This window comes from Mastigoproctus giganteus, chromosome 11 (assembly GCF_048544385.1).
Source record: "Mastigoproctus giganteus isolate SK-2022 chromosome 11, ASM4854438v1, whole genome shotgun sequence".
NCBI classification, from domain to species: domain Eukaryota; kingdom Metazoa; phylum Arthropoda; class Arachnida; order Uropygi; family Thelyphonidae; genus Mastigoproctus; species Mastigoproctus giganteus.
Window position 1 is genome coordinate 152650249 of NC_143585.1, and position 25508 is coordinate 152675756.

At 37.6% G+C, this 25508-nt stretch overlaps 1 protein-coding gene across 1 annotated transcript in view; it reads left to right on the top strand.

Annotated features, from left to right (window-relative positions):
* Nucleotides 1-25508, top strand: part of LOC150078519 (uncharacterized) — a 541829-nt gene that overhangs the window by 420370 nt on the left and 95951 nt on the right. The window contains exon 9 of the mRNA XM_090384590.1: nt 6342-6403. Within this exon, the coding sequence (XP_090240716.1) occupies nt 6342-6403 (62 nt within the window). The remainder of the gene's footprint in view (nt 1-6341; nt 6404-25508) is intronic.

A 25508-nucleotide genomic window follows, 5' to 3' on the forward strand; every position in this document is an offset into this window, starting at 1 on the left:
AAATTTCGGAATAATGTTGTTTGAAGGGAATAATTTAGGAAAGAAATATGGTAAATTTCGGCCGAGTATCCTAGTGTTAATCTAATGTATTTTTGTACCAAGATGTTCAAAAAATCTCCCACGATAGGTTATACGTGGAGAGGAAGGAAGTGAATGAAATAGTCAACAATAGTTTAAAATACGAATTTGATAGTATAAAACAGAGCTACAATGCTCTGTTTTAGAACACTTCCATATGACACTCTCCAGAAATTAAAATAAATATAAAATGAATGCAAAATGATTACAGTAATAAATTAAAAAACAATTAAAAAATTAATTTAAAAAGTTTAATGTAAATTTTTGCTAAAATGACTTTCCTTCCTGAAGTGGAGAGAACTTGTCAAACATATGTCTTGATCACAGGAATGGAAATGACGGAGTATGTGTGAGCCAGGATCTTAAATAGCTAGATTATTTGTCTTCGTGCTTGCGCTGAAACAAACACAAATTGGAGATTAGATATGGAGGACAAATGTTAATAGAATTCTTATGAAATTTAATTTCAATGGTTTCTGCGATTAATAGTCTAGCATAATTCCTTTGGACACTAAGTACTTTGTCCTTGTTGAATAAAAGTTGTATGGTTTTCGTTAATGGCATGAAAGGTGAGTTCTGAGGCTGCTGAACGAGAAGTGCAGACTGAGGACCCCTGCTGTTTTACTCTTACATCCAGCATAAACTGCTGGATGTGAGAGTTAAAGTGGTCAGTTACATAAAAAGCACATGACTTCCTAAATTGAACGGACGTGAAATCTCAGCTTTACGTGAACTTCGGGAAAATAAAGATATTTTTATTCAGAGGGCAGATGAAGGTGATACAGTAGTAATACTTGATAAAACTGATTATATCGATAAGTTGGATTCAGTTATATCAGATACCTCCACTTATCTTGAAGTAGACCCAGTATTATTTACCAATTTGGTCAATCAGTAAAATAAAATGTTAATAATGTATTGAAAAAAAGACTACATTACTATGCATCATTTAAAGGAGTTGAAGGCCAGAATATACATCTCAGCAATTTTTGGTCAGGTAAAACTGCATAAAAATGGATTTCCTATTCACCGCATCATTTCTTACAAGAACTTGGCATTTTCATCCATAGCCAGGATGTATATAGTATTATAAATTTGGGATAAAAAACTATGATACATTATTTAATAATGTTAAGGACTGTAGACTCAGCGATAATGATAATTTATTCTCACTGTATAATTTAGTCTCACTCGATACTTTATTCTCACTTCTTTACATATGAATGTAAACATTGAATACACATTAGATATTCTTTGGGATATGTTAAATAATAACTATACCGATTAATTATACAAAGCTTCCTATTAAAGAAATTTTTCGCTTAATTGAACTGTTAGTTCAAGCCATCTACATCACCTTTTGACACAAGGTATACAATCAAATTTTTGACCTGCCAATGAGTCTGAGCAGCTTATTATCAGAGGTCTACCTCTCAATGATTAAGGGTGTACATTTCATGCCTTTCTTACACAGTATCACATGCTGTGGGAGGTATTTAGATGACATTCTTGTTATTACTGATAATTGCACTATTCAAGACATTTTACATTCATTTAATAATATTCATCCTAGACTTAATTTTACATTGGAAAGGGAAAATACTGATACAAAGCCATTAAATTTTCTTAATTTCATGCTTACTAAGGAAGCAAATAAAATTCCAATTTAACATCTATCATAAACCAACAAACATTGGTATGCTTCTGCATTATAACAGTTATCACCTGTTCACCTACAAAAGGTCTATAATATTTAATCAATTTCTTAATGCCTATAAATATTCAACGATGGAATCTGCTTTAGATTCAGAAATACAGATATTAACCAGCAGATTCTTAAACAGGGGTTACCCGTTTGCTACAATAAACCAAATTAGGGTACAAGCTAAGGATAGGATACAAAAAACTAAACCAACCAACAATAGTAACATCAAAAAGTATTTTATTTCTTGTCCCATACGTTTAACAGTGGCTCAGTCCTTTCTCCTTTTGAACACAAATCATTGACCTAGTAAAAAACATTTCTTGCAGTGAGTGCGACTTGTCTTATCAGCACTCAACACAGTTTACACTGGACGTGAGAGTAAAACAGCACACATCCTCAGTCCGTGCTTCTTGTTCAGCAGTGTCAGAATTGGTCTTTCATTCTGTTAATGAAAACCATACATTTTTATTCAACGAGGCCAAAATACGTATATATACATAATCTAGTATAATGACATTTAATTACACTAGACTATGAATTCCAGAAACCAACTAATTTGCTGCATTTGCACAAACTTGTATGTTGTCTCTTTTGCAGCCTGAGGCTTAAGCCCTTAAAGTGCTCTAGTCTAATTTACTTTATACGCCATCAGGTATCTCTCATATTATGGAGTCATACTTCATAAGTGTTTTGTCATCATTGCATCACCAGAGTAGGTGCCTACCCACCCAGGTGGTGGTATCTGCCAAGAATAAGTAACAATAGTCTTCTCCATTGGTTAAGCATTACTTATTCGAAGTAGTGTAGTATCGTGGCAACTCATTGTGAAGGTATTCACAATATGAGATATAACTAAAATGATGCTGTTTTTTAGCTTTTTTTTTTTAGAATTGCTGCATACTACATATTTGCTGCATTTGCATAAATTTGTATGTTGTCTAATTCTTTCACAGCCTGAGGCTTAAGCCCTTAAAGTGCTCTAGCAGAAACCATCGAAATTAAATTACATGAGAATTCTATTAACGTTCGCCATCCATATGTACTCTCCGATTCATGGTCATTTCTGTGCATGCATGAAGACAAATAATCTCACTATTTAAGTTCCCGTTCACACCTACTCCATAATTTCCATTCCTGTGATCAAGACATATGGCCAAAAAGCCCTGTCAGCTTCAGGAAGGAAAGTCGTTTTTGCAAAACATTTATGTTAAACTTTTTAAATTAATTTTTTAATTGTTTTCAATTTATTACTGTAATCATTTTGCGTCAATTTTTTATTTGTTTTAATTTCTGGAGAGTGTCATATGGAAGTGTTCTACGTACCATACCATACTGAAGTAAATTTCTCTTATTCTTCTACAAATATTGAAATAGAACATAGAATGTTTTAAAACAGAGCACGTAGGTCTGTTTTATTGTTTATTTATTCAGAGCATTGTAGCTCTGTATAAAACACAGCATTGTAGCTCTGTTTTATACCATCCAGTTAATAGAGGCAATGTAGTACCTTAAGTAGCACCTTGGTAATTTCCTTTTCTGAAATTATAACCCATTATTTTAACTACTGCTACCTCTTTCTTCATCCACCATAGAACTCCTCTATTGGTTCCTGTACTGGTAACCCTATTATGTCATCTAATTCGTTGGTGGTGATCAAGCCTAGAATATTCTTTTCCCTAATACTTTCCCTGACATATTGATACAAATAACAATCATCTTAATTTAAAAATGTTGACCCCCCCCCCATGGTGAGTTCCATTTGCTCCAATCAATTAGAGGCAAAATTAAAATCGCCCATAATAAGATATTCATGCTTACTTGCCCATTCCATTTGCATGTAGAGGCTCTCATCATAATCTTCATAATCACCTGGCCTGTAGATTACTCCCACTCTTAGTATAACTTTGTTTCCAACACCATATAGGTTCTATACTGGCATGCGAAATTTCTGAATCCAGGAAAGGTTTCATCGTGCTTGGGCTGCCTTTGATAAGTGCAACCCCATCACCCCTTCTATCTGCCCTAACCTTCCTAATTACATTGTACATACCATACTGAAACTCGTGATCCCCTATTATCTGGTGGCACCAAGTTTCTGTAAGCCCTATTAGGTCAGCGTTTCTTTTCCCAGCCAGCTGTTCGAATTCATCCATTTTATTGATGACACTTCTAACATTACTGTATAGACAATTAAGACTTGGTGTTCTTGTATAGTCAACTACCTTGACACACCTCTTGAAGTTATTTAAGCTTGCTTTCCTGTCATTGGTTTGTTTGTATTCGAACCATTTCTGCCCCCAGAAATCTTGCTAATATGGTCTGTTGTGATGAAAAACAAAAATTCTTGAGTTATGTGCAAGTGTTATTTTGACCAATATTATCACATAAACGCTATTTATATTACCCTTGTCACCCCAAAGTAGCAGTTTCCCTGAACCTTTAATGTATTCTTTATAATACTGGCAAAAACCCTTGCACCACCTTTGTTTAAATGTATATTGCCTCTACAAAACAGATTCCTTCTACCTACAATTGTGGGCCAAGCTGATAAAAATTTCCACCAAAAGCCCTGCAGAATCCTTCAAGTCTTGACTTAATCCACAAGGATTTCAGCATATAATCCCTCCTATCGTGCTGCCTGGACAGAATTGCAGGCACATAGACATTCTGACTTAGTTCGCTGCATTTCTTCAGCATGGTCCTATATTTTTCTAACAATCATGAGATTGTATGTGCATATCACTAGTACCCACATGAATAATAATATTCTCTTTACCCCCTTTAATGGCGCCTCCGTAGCCAGGTGGGAAGGAGCAGCAGTGCGTAGCACACGCTTCTTGATTAGACCGGGGTTCGAGCCCGTCACCACCAAATACAGAGGATGTGGAAAGGTCAGGAATGACCAACGCATATCCCCGAGCAATATGGCCTTAGTTGCTAATGCTCCAAATAACAAACAAACAAACAAACCCCCCTTTAAAGTCTGACAATCTCTTGGTGACATCATCAACTGTTGCTCCTGGCAGACATACTCTAGTTCTACTCCACTTATCATCCTTATTACAAAAAATATTTCCCATTTCTCTGACAATGGAGTCTCTTAATAGAACTAAGTCCTTCTGAACCAGAGCAGTTTCACTTGGTTATTCAGTTCTGGGGCCCTGAATCGGGAGTGCATCACTTGGTAGGTTACTAGAGTCTTAAGTCCATGACAAGCTCCCTGTTAGTTTTTTCTAAAGGGAAAGCACCATTTTTTTCAGTGACTCAGATTCTTCTAGCAATGCTCCAAATTTTAACTTTAGATCGGTACACTCTGTAAATCAGTGACAAAGAAAATAATCGCCAGATGAGCTATGATTATCCACTAGGTCGACCTTGAAATGCATGCCACAGGTTCTGCAAATGATGAAATAATAATTCACCATTGGCTATTCCTGTATGAGTAATGTTACCCTGTGACAAAGTGTTCCAGGTGTATCTTGTCACAACCATTGTGAAATTTACTAAATATCTCAGAAAATAACTTTAAAAAAAATTATATTTATAATATTATAAAATTCAAATTTTCAAACTGTTACTGAAAAAAAAAAAAAAAGACTTATATGAAAATAAACTTAACAATATATTAAATAAATTATTTAAATGCAGTTATCTGACCTCTCAATTCTAAACTAATCCTCTGTAATCACTACTGTGTTTTAGAAATGCATGTGCTCACTAAGAATGCCAAGCAACGAAATGGTTGACTATCATCATTTCATGCCATTTCAAGCAATGCCTAAAAAAACTTAAATCTTCTGTGATCATGTTTCTATGGGGAGCAGATAGCTCTTTGTAAACAAGTTCAGCTTTTTTTTTTTCTTTGTGATGTTTTGTTTGTTAGCCCACCCTTCCCAAGGTATTCAATGAAATGGTATATGTTCTGAGAGTTGTATTTTTTTTTTTCAGTAATTATTTGCATTATTATGGTATTAAGCATATTTAAGCATTATTAAGCATATTATTATATGCTTATTATGGTAGATATGAATACAATATTATTATGTAACCACAAAATATACTCTACAACTTGACCAATATGAAAAAATATAGTAACTTCAGTAAACAATTTGAAGGCTCCTTTGGTATTATTGGCCTTTGAAGTATAAATGTAAAAATTTCTGAAAGTGCAACTTTGATACAAAATTTTAATTTTAGGAAATAACTACTACTTAGCAATATAAAAAATATTTTACCTTTGTAATTCATGTAATATTAGTGTTCATGAAGAAAAAATGAATAAGAAATATTAGTAAATAGATGTGGTCTAAGTATTTAAATTTTTGGGATAGAAACACTACATGACCGCTTGCAATATGAAAGTTCTCCTAGTGATTTGTAGATTTTTCATATACTGATTTCTAAAAGTTGACCCATATGTTTTTATCTTTTTCTTAACTGAACCAAATCTTTTATGTTTATGCCAATATAGTCTGTCTTAGTTTGTACTGAAGATAAAAGAAAAAGAAACTTATGAACCAGTTAGCTCTGATAATAATTTCAATATTTTATTTCACAGAGAGCTGGAAGATGAGAATTGTCCTAATGGGACATTAGTGTGTTACCTGCCTCCATTTGATGGTAAGAAAGTCAGACACATTTGGTTAATCCTAGCAGTTCTGGTCTGGCAGAACCTCTCACTGCTCTATCAGAACTAAGAGAGTTAAATTTTCTTTGAATGCATATTTACTGTTTTTGTATTACTCTGGTAAATTTTTTATTCATTGACAAATGCACATGCTAGATATAAATTTTGATATATCAAAAATTAATTTGTAGAGAGAGAAAGTTTCAATAATTTTATTTAGTTCACATGAATGAGTTTTAGAAAAAAATTTTGATTTTATTCTTTTAGTGATCAGTACCTTTATTTTTAAAAGTTAATCAATGAGCCATTTGGCTTCTGGCCCTTTAATTGTATATATGAAATGCTTCTCAGTGTGTGTGTGTGGGGGGGGATATTAAAGTTTTTGATATTTGTAGACCACAGGACAAGGTGAAAAAACCTTGTCCTGTGAGGCCTTGATAGTTCTTTGCTTCGATTAGGTGTATTGCTCTGACTTATTTTGGTTATGCTTTCTTGTAAAACTGTTAGGAGTGTTCAGTTGTATTCAGATCTGATCTCTGACTGGAAGGAAGTGGTATCTTCTCTATATTATTCTCCTGAAATAACCATTGTACCGACTATGGTTAGTACAAAGGTTAAGTACTTGCTGATACAAATCAGCATATAGTTAAACAGTAATATGAATACAGAAGCTGTATTTACTCTGTATGTCCTAGGACATACAGAAGCTGTATGTCCTCTACAAAAATTTTCATAATGCAGGAAAGGCTGAATTATTTAGAATGTCACAATAGACATTTGCATTTGTTGTTTCATCTCTCACAACTGGTGAACAAAGTTCAAATACGCCTAACAGGCCCATGCAATGATACTATCACCACAAATCTTCATTGTAAATAAAGTACTATCTGTGAAACCATCTTTCATGATTATACAATGATGTATACATGAAATCTCCATATCTGCCACTGTTGTCATTCTTTCCATTCTCTGCACTAGGATAGGCAGTTATGTGCACTACCAGGAAATAGCTTTGGCTTAGAAGCAGCCGTGAGGCCATTCTAGGAACTGTTTAAATTCACCCCAGTTATGTCAACCATTGACATGCCCTTTGGGTTATTTATATATAACTTATTATGGTAGAGGTGAATGGCTGCATTACCTTTGCTTGGTTAATCTGTTTCAGACAAATGATTTTGAAAGTCACACTCTCTCTGGCAAATAGGCATGGCCACTGTGTGACAACCTTCAGTACTTAATAAGTATCGTGAAACAGAATAAATTGTGTTCATCCAATCAGAGATGAGGCTGTAATCCAATGTATTAATCCTAAAATGGATGTTGGATAATATTGAATGTTGTCCACTTTTATGCAAATGTCCATTGTTAACTGAAAATGTAACTTAAGTGCTTCTGAAGTTAACAAAAAATTGATTATATCATTTGTAAGGTAAAGTTTTATAATATACGGAAGAGGAGTTGTTTTCATATCTTAGCATTTTGTTTGTATTTGAAAAATATATCTGTTGTCCAAAAGAAATTTTTATTTTGAAAATCATAACTGTAATAAACCTGTATTTATGGAAAATTCTTTAATAAAAATGAAAAGGATAATGAATAGGATAAACAGGATCATAGTGTGGGTAGTGGGAAACCACGTAAGAGCAATAAATATAGCTGATTATTGGAAATCTGCTGTCGCTGAGTACTTTTGGGAGGAAAATAATAAATTTTTTTTAGGCAGTGCTGTTGTTGTTGTTGTTATTTGGTTTTTAGGAGCATTAGCAACTAAGGCCATATTGCTCCGTGGATATGCGGTGGTCATTCCCTGACCTTTCCGCATCCTCCGTATTTGGTGGTCCTGGGCTCGAACCCCAGTCTAATCAAGAAGCGTGTGCTACGCACTGCCGCTCTTGCACACCTGGCTATGGAGGCACCCAGACAGTGCACTGTCACCTGAAATGGCTTGAGAGCTTATATTACTTTGTTGTTTGGAACACAACGCAACACCATTAATAGAAGTGGTGTAATGGTAGTGGTGGGTGTTGTATTCATGCTGTGTTCAACATTGTGATCCTTTGATAAGAATAGCCATTGTATCTGATCTGCTTTTAGACAACACATCAGAATCATTGCTTTGAACCATGATCCTGCTGTGTTATTTAAGGATGCTCCATCCTGCAAAATTCAATTGTTGGGAAAGGAGGCTTTCCCTTTGATTGTTTCTTTTAACACGTTCGCTGCCGGTCATAAGTCAGCATGCTATCGTCAATAGCATGGCATAGAAGGAGGAGACTGTCGCCAGAAGCCGACTGTGTTTCCATAACGAAAAAGCTTGAAAATTGGTAATAAGGGATTGTTAGGTATACCATATCAATATTCAAATGTCGTATAAGCAGTTTCCAAAAGATTTTGAGATTCACGTGCCAGCGCGTGATAGGCACTGGAGGTCAAATTTGGCTTTAAATTCCGCATCACGCGCTGGCGCGTGACACAAAAACATAATAATATAGTATGTAAATAAAACAAAAAAAATGGTAACATTAAGAAATACGTTTTATTTCATGCCGAAACCAATACAGATTACAAATACTATGTGTAAGAATGTTACTTATGTATAATGTTCGCACAATCTAAGCAATAGCCGGGTGATCCTTCGCAAGCACTGCAGATATAGATTGTATCCTTACGTTTTCCTTCGGAATAGCAACGTTTGCATTGCTTCCTCAATATCTTTCTACCCGTGGTTTGAGCACGTTCCAGTTCAGGTACATCATGCACAGTATGAGGGAGATCAGATGGCTGTTTCAATAAAGATCTGATCACTGATAAACGGAAGCCATAAAGTTGCACCTTGTTATGTGAATATTTATTATAGATATGGTGTGCATTGATCATTATTAGTTGCAAAATATGCATAAATATTTTTGTAGGCCACTTAATGGTTTTCCTTTTGCAAGGATAATAGGCAAGAATTTGATCTTGCTTGTCAATGCCTGACATAAACATATTATACTCAGTTATAGGCAATGGTTTTGATTTCAGTTTGCCTCGTTTGTTCTGCATTTCTACCATATCATTTTGGTATTCTGTAGATATGTAACTGACATCTCTTCTGTCCTTCCACTTAACAATCATTACACCACGGGCACACCTTGATAAAGTTTCCCCTTTCTTCAGCTTTTTTTGTCGAACCTCTTTCAGAAATGTTTTCCTATTACTTCTGATTGTCCCAGTACAATGGGTTTGTCTGTCAGCGAGACACTTAGCGAGTTCATAGCTATTGTAATAATTGTCCATAAATATGCTATGCCTGACATCTAACATCCCATCAAGTAAGTTCACGATGACTTTTGTGCATGTTCTTTTCCACCAGAATCATCCAACATACCAGTATATACTTGAAATTTGATAACCATGCCAGTAGGTGTTGTGATCATATATAACTTGATGCCGTACTTATGGCATTTGTTTTGAATGTACTGTCGAAAAACAAGCCTTCCACGCCACAATATCATAGAATTATCTAAGCTAATCTCACGTCCTGGATAATATATTTCCAACATTCGTGCATTGAACAGATTCACCATTTTTCGAATTTTATATAGGCGATCCCATGGACATACCTCTTTCTTTTCTGGATTTTTTGCAAAATGCAAGGCCCGCAGTAATAATAAAAACAATTCCTGCTCATATTATCTGCGAACACATGTAATCCGAACAGCTTATCTGTTTTCCAATAATCTTGTATGCGGTTCGGTCGAATGGTTCCCATATGTAAAATTAATCCAAAAAATACCAGCATTTCATCTTTAGTGGTGTCCTTCCGTGCATTTATTCGAGAATGTTCTTTATTTTCTCGGGGAAGAAGTATTTCATGAGCATAAACATTTGTTTGTGTAATTATTTCATCCAAGATATTGTCTGTCAATAAATGATGAAAGTAATCTATGGGATTATCACCTGACACGGGTTGCAGCAAAGACTCGGTTTTTGTGAAACAAAACTGTTTCATCGATGTTACATCATTTTCCCACATGACGTTTTCCATCTTACCGGAATCCTGCTGTGGAAGTGTAGCCTCTTCCACAATATCTTCTTCATCTAAACTTTCCGAATCCGAAGCATCCTTTTGAGGGATGAAATCTTCGTCATCGTCGTAACTGATGTCACTGGGATATACGTCAGATAAATCCTCCAACATTTTTGTAATTTTTTCATCTGTAAGGTATTTTTTATATTGCACTTTTCTTCTTTTTGGGCACGACTGGCCTGCTAAACTGTCATCTGCACAACTCATATTACAAGGCTTTTCCGCACATCACATAACAAAATGTTCAACACCACGTAGAACTACATATAGTTTACACCCTTTACTTGATGCGAAACAACTATACACAGCAGAAACACAATGCCAACTGAAGTTGACAACTTCATACAAAAGTCTAATGAATCCCACGCCTGCACGTGATCGGCTCTTCAATACTGCTGCGACATCACGCGCTGGTTCGTGATCGGCAGCAAATGTGATAATACAGTAATTTTTGCTTCTTTTGCTTTACACTTCATAAATTTATCAGTGTGTTTACAGGAACTTCCCGACTTATGTAAGGGTTGCGTTCCATGGAACGCTATGTAAGTCGGATTTTACGTAAGCCAGAATTTCCCCCATGCTTGTGCAGCACTCACAACTGTGCTCGCTGAATTGATTGAATCAAAAAAAAAAAAGAAACGTCTGACGAACATGTAAATAGAATTATTTATTGTATTTATTAAATTTTTTATCTCATGTGCAGAAAAAATTACAAAAGCGTGCAATTTAAAAAAAATTATAAAATTACAAAAAAAGAGAGGTGACAGACATAATGTCAGTAAATTTTACCTCTCGAGCATCAATGCCAGAATCGACATCTTCAGCTGATAATAGGCCGCCGTGGAGGTTGGGGCTATGGAGATTTAGAAGGGGTCAGCAGCTCAACCTTACCAAAGAACATATTAGTGGATAACTGGACGGTGGCTTTTTTTCTTTTTATCATAGCTTTCCTTGTAGCAAGCAAGCATATCATTCACCCTTCTGTTAACTTTTAAGAATCGTTTGCTGTCAGGATCCATCTGTCATCGCTGTCAAAGCAACGTATCAACTCTGTGGTACTACACTGACAGTGGTAGAGAATGAAAAGGACCTGGGGTTAATTGTGCAGGCAGATATGAAGTTCTCTGTGCAGTGCACTGCACTGTTCTCTGAAAATGTTGCAGACGGGCTACAAGAGTAGCTCATAGTGTCTTGTCAATGATATACAGGATTTTTCTAGCAGGGATGAGGAGGTGATTATTCCCTTGTATAAGACAATGGTCAGACCACACTTAGAGTACTGTATACAGGTCTGGAGGCCTCATTTCAATAAGGATATAGAGCTGCTGGAACGAATACAGAGAAGGGCAACAAGATTAGTGAATGGAACAAAGGAGTGCTCTTACGAAGAAAGGCTTAAGTTTTGCAAATTACAATGTCTGGAGACTAGGCACCAGTGAGGTGATCTGATACAGGTGTATAAAGCCTTGAATGGTTTGAGCATGCTCAATGCTGATGGGATTCTTCCTCTTGCTCAGAATAATCACCTGAGAGGGCATAAATTCAAATTGAGGAAAGACAGATGTAGGATAGACGTGCGGAAATTTGCCTTTAACCAGTGGGTAGTTGGTTGGTGGAACAGACTTCCATCCCTTGTCGTGGAAGTTGATAGCCTAAATAAATTTAAGGCTCAGCTGGACAGGTATTTCGAACAAACAGAGGGGTGAAGTATAAGCGTTTTTTTTTTTTTTTTTTTTAGCTGATGCTGCATAAGCTTGATTTCTTGCATCATATGCCTCTACTAATGCTAATCTCCTCACACCTCACCAATACTAATGCAATTTCGACAAAATGCCATTGCCATCTCTCTGGTGATGAAGCGTCTTGGCTACTCATTTGGTTCATCTTGAGCTTCATCAGCATTTTCTTCTGTCACTATCACTGCCTGCAAGACAGTAAGTTCTTGGTTAGATAATTCCTTCTCTTCTTCCTCTATTAACTTCTCGCAAGCAAGCATATCATTCACCCTCTCTGTTAACTTTTAAGAATCATTCACTGTCAGGATCCATCTCCTCACACCTCACCATTACCGATGCAATTTCAACAAAATGCCATTGCCATCTCTCTCTGGTGATGAAGCGTCTTGGCTACTCATTTGGTTCATCTTGAGCTTCGTCAGCATTTCTTCTGTCACTATCACTGCCTGCAAGACAATAAGTTCTTTGTTAGATAATTTCTTCTCTTCTTCCTCTATTAACTCCTTCACATCTTTGGCATCAACCTCCAATTGAGGTATCTCTGCAACCTTTACAATCTTATCTGTAACCTCTTCATATGATTTGTCTTTTTCAAATCCTTCGAAGCCTTTTATGTGGCATGGGAATATTTTCTTCCATGCGCCATTTAAACAACTTTTAATAATTTCCGCCCAGGCCTTATTAATGCTTAGGATGTGCGTGATAAATACTGTAAGATTTCCAAGTCTCTTAACATAAAATTTTTCACACCATTTACTGTAGACAATACCTAAGCAAATGTTTTGCGTAAATAGTATGTTTTAAATTTGAAATAACACCCTGATCCACAGGTTGGATGAGTGAAGTCGTATTTGGCAGTAGAAATATGACTCTCACATTCGAATTGAAATCATCTAGATGCATAGGATGTCCAGGAGCATTATCTAATAGAAGCAAAATCTTGAAAGGAATGTTGTTGTCTTTACAATATTTTTCAACCTTGGAAATGAAGCAGCATTTAAACCAATCCTCATAGAGAGAGAGCGAGAGAGAGAGAGAGAGAGAGAGAGAGAGAGAGAGCGAGAGAGAGATATTGTTATCCATGCTCTCTGTTTTGACTGGAAATGCCTGGATAGGGTGGTTTTATTGATGCCTTAAAATAGTACACAAGCAGTGGTTTTAATCTGTAATCTCCTGCTGCATTAGCCCCAAGCAAGAGCATGGCCCTATCTTTTGAAGCTTTGCAACCTGTCATTGTATTTTCCTCTTTGGCAATGTATGTTCGATCCAGCATTCTCGTCAATGTTAAAAATTTGCTGCGTTGAATAGCCGCCTTCATCAATAATTTTTTCCAACATATCACAAAATTTCTCTGCAGCTGCAGAATTGGCACTGGAGACTTCAACGCATACTTTAATGCTGTGGAAACCAGTGCAGTACTTGAACCTATTAAACCACCTATCGCTTGCCAGGTACATGGCTTGGGGTTTGCCATACTTATCCTCAATATCTTCATAAATACTTGTTGCTTTTGTTGAATCATCATTAGGCTCAGGGGCACTCGCTTCTGAATCTGATTTTCCATCCATATTATTAACAACTGTTCCATCTTCGATATAGCACCTGAATGCTGTTTTGTGATAATTGTTGATCTTAAATGCATTGATCATTTGACATGTTTTTTTATACATGCACTGTCCTTGAAAATAGCATTCATTGTTGAAGCAGCAAGACCTAATTCCCTTGCAATATACGACAAACTTTGTCCTGCTTCATACTTCTTAATCATTTTCATCTTCATTTCTAAATCAATTTTGTTTCATTTCCTGGCACTACCACCACTTGCAGTTTTCGTTGGTTCCTTTCCCTTCATCATTGTAATACGAAAATAGGAATGAAGAGAAGAGAAGAGAAGTTTCTGAAAATTTGTTTTTTATACGATTGAAGATTTCGGTGAAGGGGAACACATTTCACCATAGTAATATTGATAGTAATAGAGGCATGTGATGGAAGAAAGCAAGCATATGAGCATCAGCTCATTTGCTTTCTTGCATATGAGCTTATGTAGCATCATATGCAAGAAACATGAGCTTATGTAGCATCAGCCAAAAAAAAAAAAAAAAAAATTCACACAACCATTCCCTCTAAATGATTATCCAGTTCCTCCTTGAATTTATTTAAGCAATCAACTTCCACAACGATAGAGGGAAGTTTGTTCTAGCAATTAACCACCTGCTGGCTAAAGGCAAATTTCTGCACATCTCTACTAAAACTGTCTTTCCTCAATATGAATTTATGCCCTCTTAGGTTCATAATCTGAGAAAGTGGAAGAATTCCATCAGAATTCACCGTGCTTAACCCTTTCAAGGCCTTAAACACCTCAATCAGATCACCTCGCAGATGCTTAGTCTCCAGCCGCTGCAATTTTCAGAACTTAAGCTTTTCTTGGTAAAAGGATCCCTTCATTCCCCCCTCACCAATCTTGTTGCCCTTCTCTATGAATGCTGAAGTAAAGCTACATCCTTCCTAAAATGAGGCCTCCAGACTTCTACACAGTATTCAAGGCGTGGCCTGACCATTACATTATACAAAGGGATAATCAGCTCCTTTTCGCTGCTAGCAAAATTCCTGTATATTATTGACAGAACCCCCATGACCTGCTCTTGCAGCCTGTCTGCATTGCTCAGAAAATTTAATATCTGACTGCACAATTACTCCTAGGTCTTTTTCATTTTCTACCACCCTAAGTGTTGTACCACACAGTTGGTATGTGCCTCTTTGGTTACTTCTATCCATATGCAGTACTTTCATTTGTCAATGATAAACCTTCAGTTGCCACTTCTCAGCCCATCTTCCCAAATTTTCTAGATCCTGTAGCAGTAGCACACTGCCATTACTGACATTAACAACATCTGCAAACTTCAACACTAAGCCTGATATACCTTAATCAATATCATTGATAAATATACAAAACAACAGTGGGCCCAACACCAAACCCTGTGCAACTCCACTAATAATATTAGTCCACGAAGAGCTGCACCCATTTATTACCACCCTGTCTTCTCCCACTCAGCTACCTTTTATACATTGTTGCAACTTACCATTAATAACATTCTGCTCCAGACTGTACAGTAAGTTTTGTACTTTCCTGAAATCCAAGTATATGGTATCAAAATTATTTTTTGCATCCAGCTCCTTTGTAACCACATCATAATATCCAGTCAAATTTTTCAGACAAGACTCTCTCTTAACAAACCCATGCTGTGTCTGAATTATTGCTGCAGTCTTCTCTACATGACCTTGCAATGCTTCTTTAACCAGTGACTCATTTATTTTACCTGGAAGGGAAGTTAAACTAACTGGTCTGTAATTACTCGTGTCGCCCTTCGATCCCTCTTTCTGAATTGGGGATACACTAGCACATCTCGAGTCAGTGGGATCTCCCCCGTGTCCAATAATGCACTCATAATTATGGCTAAGGGTTTGTTTAGTTCCTTTGCTACCTCCTTTAATATAACTGAATAGATCCCAGGTGCCTTTCTTAGGTTTAACTTCAACAAATTCTTCTCCACTTTACTCTCAGTTATTACAAAATCATTAAGCACCCTGCTACAATTTGATAACCTTCTGGCATTTTCCTTCCTTCATCAATCCTCATGTGTGAATGTAGATGCAAAATACTCATTGAGTTTGTTTTCTATCTGAGTAGGATCATCAAACGTCGAAGCATCGATATCAAATGGACCAATCTGATTCATCCCCTTTCTTTTAGAGTTATATGTAAAGAAATGCTTGCTGTTTTTCTTGGCATCATTTGCCAAAGATTTCTCGTATTCTGCTTTCACTTGCTTAATCTCCTTTGTGACTTGATAACAGACTGCCTGATAATTTATATGCATCCCATGCATTTTTCTTCTCTGCCACGAGTCTCATTACTTCATTTGATAACCATTTAGGCCTAAAACTTGAACAATATTTCTTAATAGGTAACGAACGTCTAGTAGCTTCCACGATTAATTCCTCGAATGCTTCCTACTTAGAATTTGCTGTTGGTAACATCATAAGTTGGTCCCACTGTATAGAATTAAAAAACTGTCTGAGACCACTGTAGTCACCTTTACGTAAGCAATAACCCTTTCCTTTACCCCTGATGGTAATTATATCTTGAAATAAATCCCACCTCAGCGCACTGTGATCACTGCCACCTAGTGGTTCCTTTATCTGCAAATTCTTAATACACGAATGATCATTGCTGATAAGCAGATCAAGAGTATTACCCACTCTGGTTTCCTCTGGAACATGCTGCTGCAGAAAACAGTCATCCAATAAATCCACAAAAGTCTTGCTAGTGTGTGTCACCAACCCACAAATTCCAGTCATTATCTGGGAAGTTAAAATCCCCCATTATAAGACATTCTGATTTACTAGCCCACTCTATTTCTCTGTACAACTGTTCATTGTATTCATCAGAATCATTAGGCCTATAACAAAATCCTGCCTTCATTTTTGCTTTCCCAGTGCTTATGTCATACCAAACTGACTCGTCATTGCACTGTCCATCTATGTTAACTGGATATTAACTTTCAGGACATGATCTAGCCAAGGATCATGTCTTTGTGGGTGCCTAGAGTGTCAAGAAAGTAGGTGCCAACTCAGCATTCTGATGGGTGTCTATGAGAGTTTGAGGTGTAGGGTAAATGAATTTTACCCTACGCCTCAAGAAATTAATATGAGGGGTCCATCAAGTTCTCAGCTGCCCAGCTCAAGCAGAGCTCACTGCTGTGCATCACGCAACACAGAGGCAATCTCCAAGGCAGAATGCGTTGGTTCCAAAGTAAATTATTGTTGGTGACTCTACTATCAGGGAGACGGGGAATATATTATGCAAAAAGAATAGGTGTAACAGTACAAGGTATGTCTGTTGATGATGTTATAGAGCAGATATCATCTTTTAAGGGCAAAAGGTGATATTGCGGTACACATTGGAACTAATGACATTAAGAGTAAGAGATCTGCAGATTTACTCAACAAGTACATGTCAATATTGAAAAAAGGTCGTGAGTTAATGTCTGCAATTCTGCCCAGACACGATTGGAGGGATTATATGATGAGAGCCTTGTCAATCAATTCGGCACTGGAGAGATTTTGCAAGGCTCAAGGTGTAGAATTTTTTTCAGCCTGGTCTATGCTTGTTGACAGGAGAGACCGCTTCTACAGGGACAGGGTACACTTAAATAGAAAGCGTGCAAGAATGTTTGCTGTGATGCTAGCGAGGCAGTGTTAGGTGGGTCGGAAAACTGCTAGCTTGGGCGTGATACACAGACTACAAGGTTAACAATGGCCTCAGGCATAAGCAAAAGTGATTCTTGCACTGCTTCTATTAGAATGAGCAACAACATGGAAAGCAAGGCAATCGAGATTTCCAGGACTGTTGGGAGTCCTAGAAATCTCGGAAAACTCCATGACCTGCCAGGGCAGATCATGGAGTCTTGTCAATGATATATAGGAATTTTGCTAGCAGAGACAAGGAGATGATTATTCCTTTGTATAAGGCAATGGTCAGACCACACATTGAATACTGTGGTCAGACCACACATTGAATACGATGCAGATTTGCTAGAACAAGTACAGAGAAGGGCAATAAGATTGGTGAGAGGAACAAAGGTGTGCGCTTATAAAGAAAGGCTTAAATTCTGCAAATTGCAGTGCCTGGAGAGTAAGCACCTGCGAGGTGATCTGATTGAGGTGTATAAGGCCTTGAATGGGTCGAGCCAGCTGAAAGCTGATGGGATTCTTCCTCTTGCTCAGATTAAGAACCTGAGGGGGCACAGATTCAAATTGAGGAAAGGCAGTTGTAGAATAGATGTGTGGATATTTGCCTTTAGCCAGCAGGTGGTTGATTGGTGGAATAGACATTCATCTTTTGTTGTGGAAGTTGATAGTAAATTTAAGGCTGAGCTGGACAGGCATATGGAACGGATGGAGGGGTGAAATGGGTGGGGTTTTTTTTTTTTTTTTTGGCTGATGCTTTATAATCTTGCTATCTTGCATTGTATGCCTCTACTAATGCTAACGTAAAAACTCGCACAATTTCAGTTATCGGTATCATCATAAAATCGAGTTTACTACCCATTTATTATTACATACAGTAACAGAAAAGGTCAATAAACTGGAAAGTGCAAATTGTTTTTATTGTTTTTTGGTCGTGACCTCCAGAAATGACCTTTAGAAAAATATCACAAAGGCATTCAAAATTGGTTCTTATAACCGAACATAGTTATGATAACAATGAAAGTTTTAGTGCAATTTCCTTTATAAATATGACCTTTTAGAGAAATAAATAGCTTAGTAATATAGAGAAAATTTCAACTTCCGAGGTCTTGGAATAAATTACAAAAAAAACCAAAAAAACAATATGTTATTGGTTTCACAATACGATATTTTCACAATACCTCCATTTTTTCCTACAGGATGCAAAATACGTTTCCAAAATTTTTTTAAGTTTGCACTGGCTGGCAAAAACTTACGTAAAGTCGAATTTATAAGTTGAGTAAGTCAGGGAGTTCCTGTATTTCATAATAAATATATGTTTTTATGCAATCTTTATTCTGAATGTTTTTCATTATTATATAAACTCTAAAATATGACAGACTTGGTGATTGAGAGGTGCAGGAGCAGAGGAGCTCATTTCAAATAATATTAAGTTAACAACTGAACATGTCTATAAACATTTATAATGGCTAAAAGGTAACCAGTGGTAAAAATGCAAAATAATAGTTCAGTTTCTTAAATGTGAACAAATGACAATAAATATAGTCAGTCATATTAAATGTTGTCAGAATAAGAATGGTCATGCTTTGGGAATATCACATTTGAGAATAAGAAAAAAATAACTAATATTCTTCTTAAGGAATAATTAATATAATGAGGTAGTCTTTTTCAATCAACATGACATTTTGTGGTTAATAATATGATGTAGAGAATTTCAGTCAACTGCTCTCATGTAATTATGAAATTGCTAAATTTCATTTTGGATGCCATTATATCTACAGCATAGGGATAAACAAGTTTTAGTCAAGTTTTATCATTAGACCTTCTCTTCCATAGAGTTAGTACAGAGTGGGAGGCCAATTGAGTGACTTTAAACCTGCTGTTATTTGTATAACTACTTTAGTCATACAACCGATCAGACTTATTTCTAAGTTCTAACGGGGGACAAATAAACTTAGATTGTGGAAAAATTCCACTGTTTGTCCCCCTCAGTAAGTTGTAGTTTATGGAAGAGATTAAACACAAGTTTATGCATAAATCTTAAATTTTTCCCTCTGTACCCACCATGAGCATTTTCAATTTATCTTTCCCCTCAGTTGTTTTAAAGTGATCAAATTCTTGATCACTTTAAAACAACTGTGTCACCAGTTTATGCAAGCTCTGTGTGACCAGCTACTTACCTGTAATTTGCATAAGCATTTCAGCCTGAGTTAAGAAGTTTACTGAATATGAGATAGTATTAAAAGAGAGAAATTCAAAGCTGTAATATAGCTAAAGCAATATGGCATGAGAGATTTTCTAAGATATTGATCTGTTTTATAACGCCTTATTCATTTCAGCCAGTATGATTTTTAGTGCTTTCACACTATAATGGTCTTATTTCTCACAACAGATAAAACTTATTATTATTATTATTATTGTTGCTCTTATATTATTTCTCCCCGATTGTGGGTTCCACCTCATGATGGGTATTGCTACCAAGTACACAGGGTGGTTTTGTTGTTATGTCTTGGTGTTACTGTTGGTCGAGCAACTCTCCGACAATCCTATAGGTGTTCAGGATGGCTACTTTCTGGAGTTCCTTGTAGGAGTTCGCTGGGAGCCCTATCGCTGCTAGGCTGTTGGCACCATACCTGTGGTTGACACGATGATCGTTACTTGTTGCATATGCCACATCTCTTTGATCTTCTGTCTTAGGTTCGTGTAATTCCTGATTTTTTCCCCATGGGTTTTCTGCAGGTTGCCAATGTTGCGTACCACTATGTCAATCAGATAGGTAGTCTTTTCCTTCTTGTCCACAAGGGTTATGTCGAGTCTGTTGTGTGGGATTGTCCTATCCGTTATTATGGTGCAGTCCCAGTATAGCTTGTGGGTTGGGGTCTCTAATACTGCCTGGGGTTCGTACTTGTAGTATGGTACACTTTCTTCAACCAACTGGTATTTCCTTGCTAGCTTCTGATGTGTTATCCTGGCTACCTGGTCAGTCTGGGTGATCACCTTGCATCCCGCAGTGATGTGTTGGATCGTTTCTGAGGCCAGGTCGCATTGTCGACGTGTATCATCGGACACTCCGGGTTCCTTGGTGATGTATTTTCTGTAGTTCCTGGTGTTGATTACCTGGTCTTGGACGGTGAGCACGAATCCTTCGGTCTCGGGGAAGAGCGTCCTGCTCGTGAGGAATGCATTGGAAGCAATTTTATCTATGTGATCTTGATGGAGATCATTGTAGTGTCTGCCATGGAGTGCCTTCTCTGCCCATCTTTCTTGCTTCATTTGTACCTCTTGGTTGGGGGGGGGCTCCTCGCTTAGGTTGAGTGGGGTATACCGCTTGTCTATCTTCCTTATGCCTGGTGGAGTGCTGCTATCTGTTTCTGGAAGTAATCCTTCAGGTTAACTGTCGCTGTCTTCTGTTGCTCAATAAGGTATATCAGTCCCATTCCTCTTTCTTCCTGGGCAATTGTCAGTCTTTCCACAGCAGATTTCGGGTGGTGTTGGCAGCTTTTGGTCATCATTGTCCTTGTCTTTCTCATGATATCCTCCAGCTCGGTGTTAGTCCAATCTATGACCCTGAAGGAGTATGTTAGCACTGGGCCTGCACAGGTGTTTATGGCTTTAACTGTGTTTCCTCCATTCTGCTTTGCTTTCAGCAGGCTTCTGAGTGTCTGATGATATTTTTCCATTAGGCAGGCCTTAATTTCCTTGTGCTGTAACTGCTGAGCCTGCATCATCCCAAAGTATTTGTAGACCTCTCCCTCTGCCCTGGCTTCGATCTCTTTAGCACTCTGCAGCTGGTAGTTTCGGTTGACTAATTTTCCCTGGCGCAATCCATGGGTCTTGCACTTGTCTAGACCAAATTCCATCCTAATATCATTGCTGAATTCTTCGGTGATTTGGAGTAGTTGCTGAAGGTGATTCTGGGTTCCCGCATAGAGCTTTATGTCATCCCTTACATCAGGTGGGTGAGGGTGTACAGGTTCTTCCTTCCTTCTTTGAGGTTATATCCATACTTGCTACTGTTGAGCATGGTAGATAACGGGTTGCCGACCGGGCTAGCCAGGTGGATAAAACGCCTGCCTGGCAACCCAAAGGTCGTGGGTTCGAATCCTGCCTCGGGCTTGGATAAAAGTACTGCAAAAACCTTGGGAGGTGCATTATGGCCACAGAAGCCGATGCACCAACAACTACCAAAAAAAAAAAGGATAACGGGTTAAGTGCTAGACTGAACCACAGTGGCCTCCCTCTGAAAGATTCCTCTCCTGATGGGCATTGGCCTGGTTGTGATGTTTTCGACCTTAATGGTGGTACTCCATTTCACCATCCTTTCTCCTAGGAAGTTTATCACTATTGGATTGACTTTGTAGATGTTCAATGCCTCTATTAGCCAGCTATGAGGCACGGAGTCGAAGGCCTTGCAGTAATCAATGTAGGCTGTGTGCATGTTGCGCCACTTCTTGTAGGCTCGCTCCATAACCACATCATCTATGGTTAATTTCTCTTTGCTTCCTTTGCTCAGCCGCTTGCATCCTTTCTGCTTTTCGGCCATTATGTTCTGACTTTCCAAGTGGTCTGATATCTTCCTAGTTACGCAGCTAGTCAGGATCTTGTACATTGTTGGGAGGCAGATGATTGGCTATATTTCACCAGGTTTCTTGTATCTTCATCTTTAGGCTTCAGATACGTGATTCCTTGAGTGAGAAACTTCGGGATTGTCTCTGAGTGCCTTATCATTCGGGTGAACTGCTGAGCCAGGTGCTTGTGTGTGTGCAGGTGAGCTTCTTGTACCAGTAGTTGTGGACGTTATCTATTCCTGGAGTTTGCCAGTTGTGAGAATTCTTGATCGAGTTTATTTTACTTCTTCTTCCCGAATCTCCCACCCTCTCATTTCTTGCATTTTAGTTCTATCCAGGTGTTATGTCTTACTTCCCTGCTCCATATGTTTCCCCAGAACTCCTCAAACACCTTCTTCTCGGGTGGTCCGTTGTCTCCGAGATTCCTGTAGAAGCCTCTTTTGTCCTTATTGAAGATTCGGTTGTTTATTTTCCTCTGGGAGCTCTCTTTGTATTGGTGTAGTCTCTTGCTGAGTGCAAGGAGGTTCTGCTTCAATTTGTCCAAGTACTCTCCTATTCTCTGATTTTTTTGTCTCATGTTTGCTGTGGACACTGTCTCTCTTGAGGATGCTCTTCACTTTTCCAATTAATTTCTTACTCCTATTGCCCCACTGGTACTGGATCAATTGACCTATCTTATCTCTCAATTCTTCTATCTTCTGCTGAAGTTTTCTTTCCCAAACTGGTGGTTCCTTCTGTTTTCGGTTATTCTGCTGCTGGTCTCTTGCTTCTCTTCCATTAAACCTCGTGGCTGCTACCGCAGCACAATACATGGCTGTGTGGATAGTTTCCAGTGTTGCACCATTGCTGTCGAGGTACTGCAGTATTATGAGCCGATTCAGGTGGTCTGTGCTCTCCACAAGGTTCTATGTAGCCTCTGCTTCGTTATTCAAATTCTGTTAGGGCCTTCCATTCGTCCTCTATTCTGGATATCATAACCTCGTCTGTTTCCACTTCTGTGGAAACAGAAGTGGAAAGAGACTGCTGTGGGTTGTATTTCTTCTTGCTCTTCCTCCTCTGGTTTGGTGATGATATGTTCCTCCTCTGGTTCTGTATTCCTTATCCTTTGCAGTCGATCACTCGCGTCCTTCTTGATTTTTTCCAAGATTGCAGGAGCTATAAGGTTTTTTGTGATGATGATGGTCCGTCTCTGGTCTGCTAGTCCAGTGACCTGAATATCCAGGAATCGTTGCAGCCACTTGGTATGTTGTCTCACCCTGTAAGTTGTCATATCGGTCTCCAGCTTCGTTATTCATAGTATGCTTGCATGATGTACGTATTCATTTTGATGCTCCACTTCATGTGTTGATGTTTTCTCCCTTCCTGGGTGGTCACTAGTGCAGTTGCACAGGAAGCATTTCCAGTTGGTGGGGCTGGATGGTCTTGCCCTTCTCTTCTGGTAGCCATATGGGGGAAAGCACCACTCGCTCCACTGTCTTCCTCGGGAGACCATCTCTGATTTTTCGAACCAACCCCTCTGCCTAAGGCCTGAACACTAGTGACTTTATCCTGTGCCACACTCGATGCAGTATGATTAATATTTCTCTGTGACATCATCCATCTATGGTGGACCTGTTTAGCTTTGGCTTATGTCCAGTGGTAGTTCTAGCGAGTGATGCCAGACGGTGCCACAATCTGCCTCAGCCACCACGCCGACCTTGGGGTAGGTAGGTCCCTTGGAGCAACTTTCACGATAGTTATTTATTTTATTACTATTAATTTATTTATTATTATTATTCTAATTCATTACTATTAATTATACCGGTCTCCCAGCGTGATAGAGATGCGTTTGCTTCCGCCAAAGTTGTACTTGAACCCGGGTCCATCAGGCTGGTAGTCCAGTGTCGTAACCACTGGGCCATCATGCCTTATTATTATTAGTAGCAGCAGTAGCCATATGGTGCAAGGAAGCCTGAGTCTTATGCTGCACCAGCCAGAAAAAAAAAAAAATTTGAATTTCCCTGAGTGAGAAGGAATCACCAAGAAAGAGAAGAATGATGATATCCAGCTCAGGACCCTGGGTGTGCCAAGCCCATACTCACCAGATATTTAGTTATTTAAAAGCTATAATAGAATAGAATAGAATAGAATAGAATAGAATCTTTAATTGCAGCAATGATAGACATACAATTAGTCCCATCACGGCATGGTGGTGCCAGGGGTTAACAAAACTAAAATAAAATAAAATAAAAATAAAATAAAAATAAAATGGGCATATATTAAATGACATTGTACGATCGATTAAATAGAGTGAATTATTTGTTTTAATTTACGTTTATATCCCGAGGTCTCAAAAAAAAAAAAAAAAAAAAAAAGTACCAGAAGAAACTGGTATGTAACTACAGTATATAAAGTTTGGAAATATCATCATTCGGCATTGGAATAACTTATCCAGGTACAGTACTTGTCTAATATCCTACCGGTAATATAAGTTACAAAGAAGTCGAACATAACCAGTTTATACTGTATTTATGAATATGCATATTTACCATTTATAGTTCGTATGTAAGTTTAAATGGCAACGAAGACTGTGTCGTTGTGACTTAACTACTGATGATAATATATAGATAAATACCAAAGAAAATAGCCAGACGTAATAAGCATAAAATAATATTTTAATTTGTAAAGAACACCACATTCACCTTCACCAAACAATGCTATTATTACTGGGTGTTTTTTTTTTTTTTTTTTTTAACACCATCCTGTTATAAATAGCTTACGCTGCCTTAGAAATTTTTATGCGGACATACTCCAAATGCTTACTTAAAAATGAAAACTTTTAAAAAAAATCATCTAAATAACAAACCAGTGCTTACCCTTGCATGTCCAAGTTAATATATTCAAGCCTCCTCTAATCTATTGATCACCACACAACGGTATGAACAAATGGCAAGAGAAAAAAAGTAGATGTTTAAATAACTTGAACCTGGTGAATCAGACATTGTCATTGCTTATTGCAATGACACTAATAACTGCTCTTTGCACATTCTGAAGTTCCCAGGTCATATTATGACCTTCACTTCTATAAAAATCTTTTGGATAATTAGGAAACAGCTCAGGTCAAAGGTATGTACACAAAGAGTTCAGACCAGATTACTTGGTCGAAATTGTAATGATCATTTATGATATACAATAACATACAAGCTAATATCAACCAATGTGACTATTTTTAACAAGTAGATTTGAAGGAGGGGTAAAGGGGGGGGGTAGAACCAGTCTAATGACAAACTGTTTCTTATGAATTTACACCAATGCCTTTATCACTTATCAAACTTAAACTTAGTTGTTTGCGAAAGAGAACATTCATTATATAGAATGCAGATGCCAACCGTGCGTCCTATTTCACAAAATCAACTGTCATCAGTGGTGAGCTGTGAATATTGTTATTGTAATGAGTTGTCCTAGTATTGCAATAATACTTTTAAATAAAACC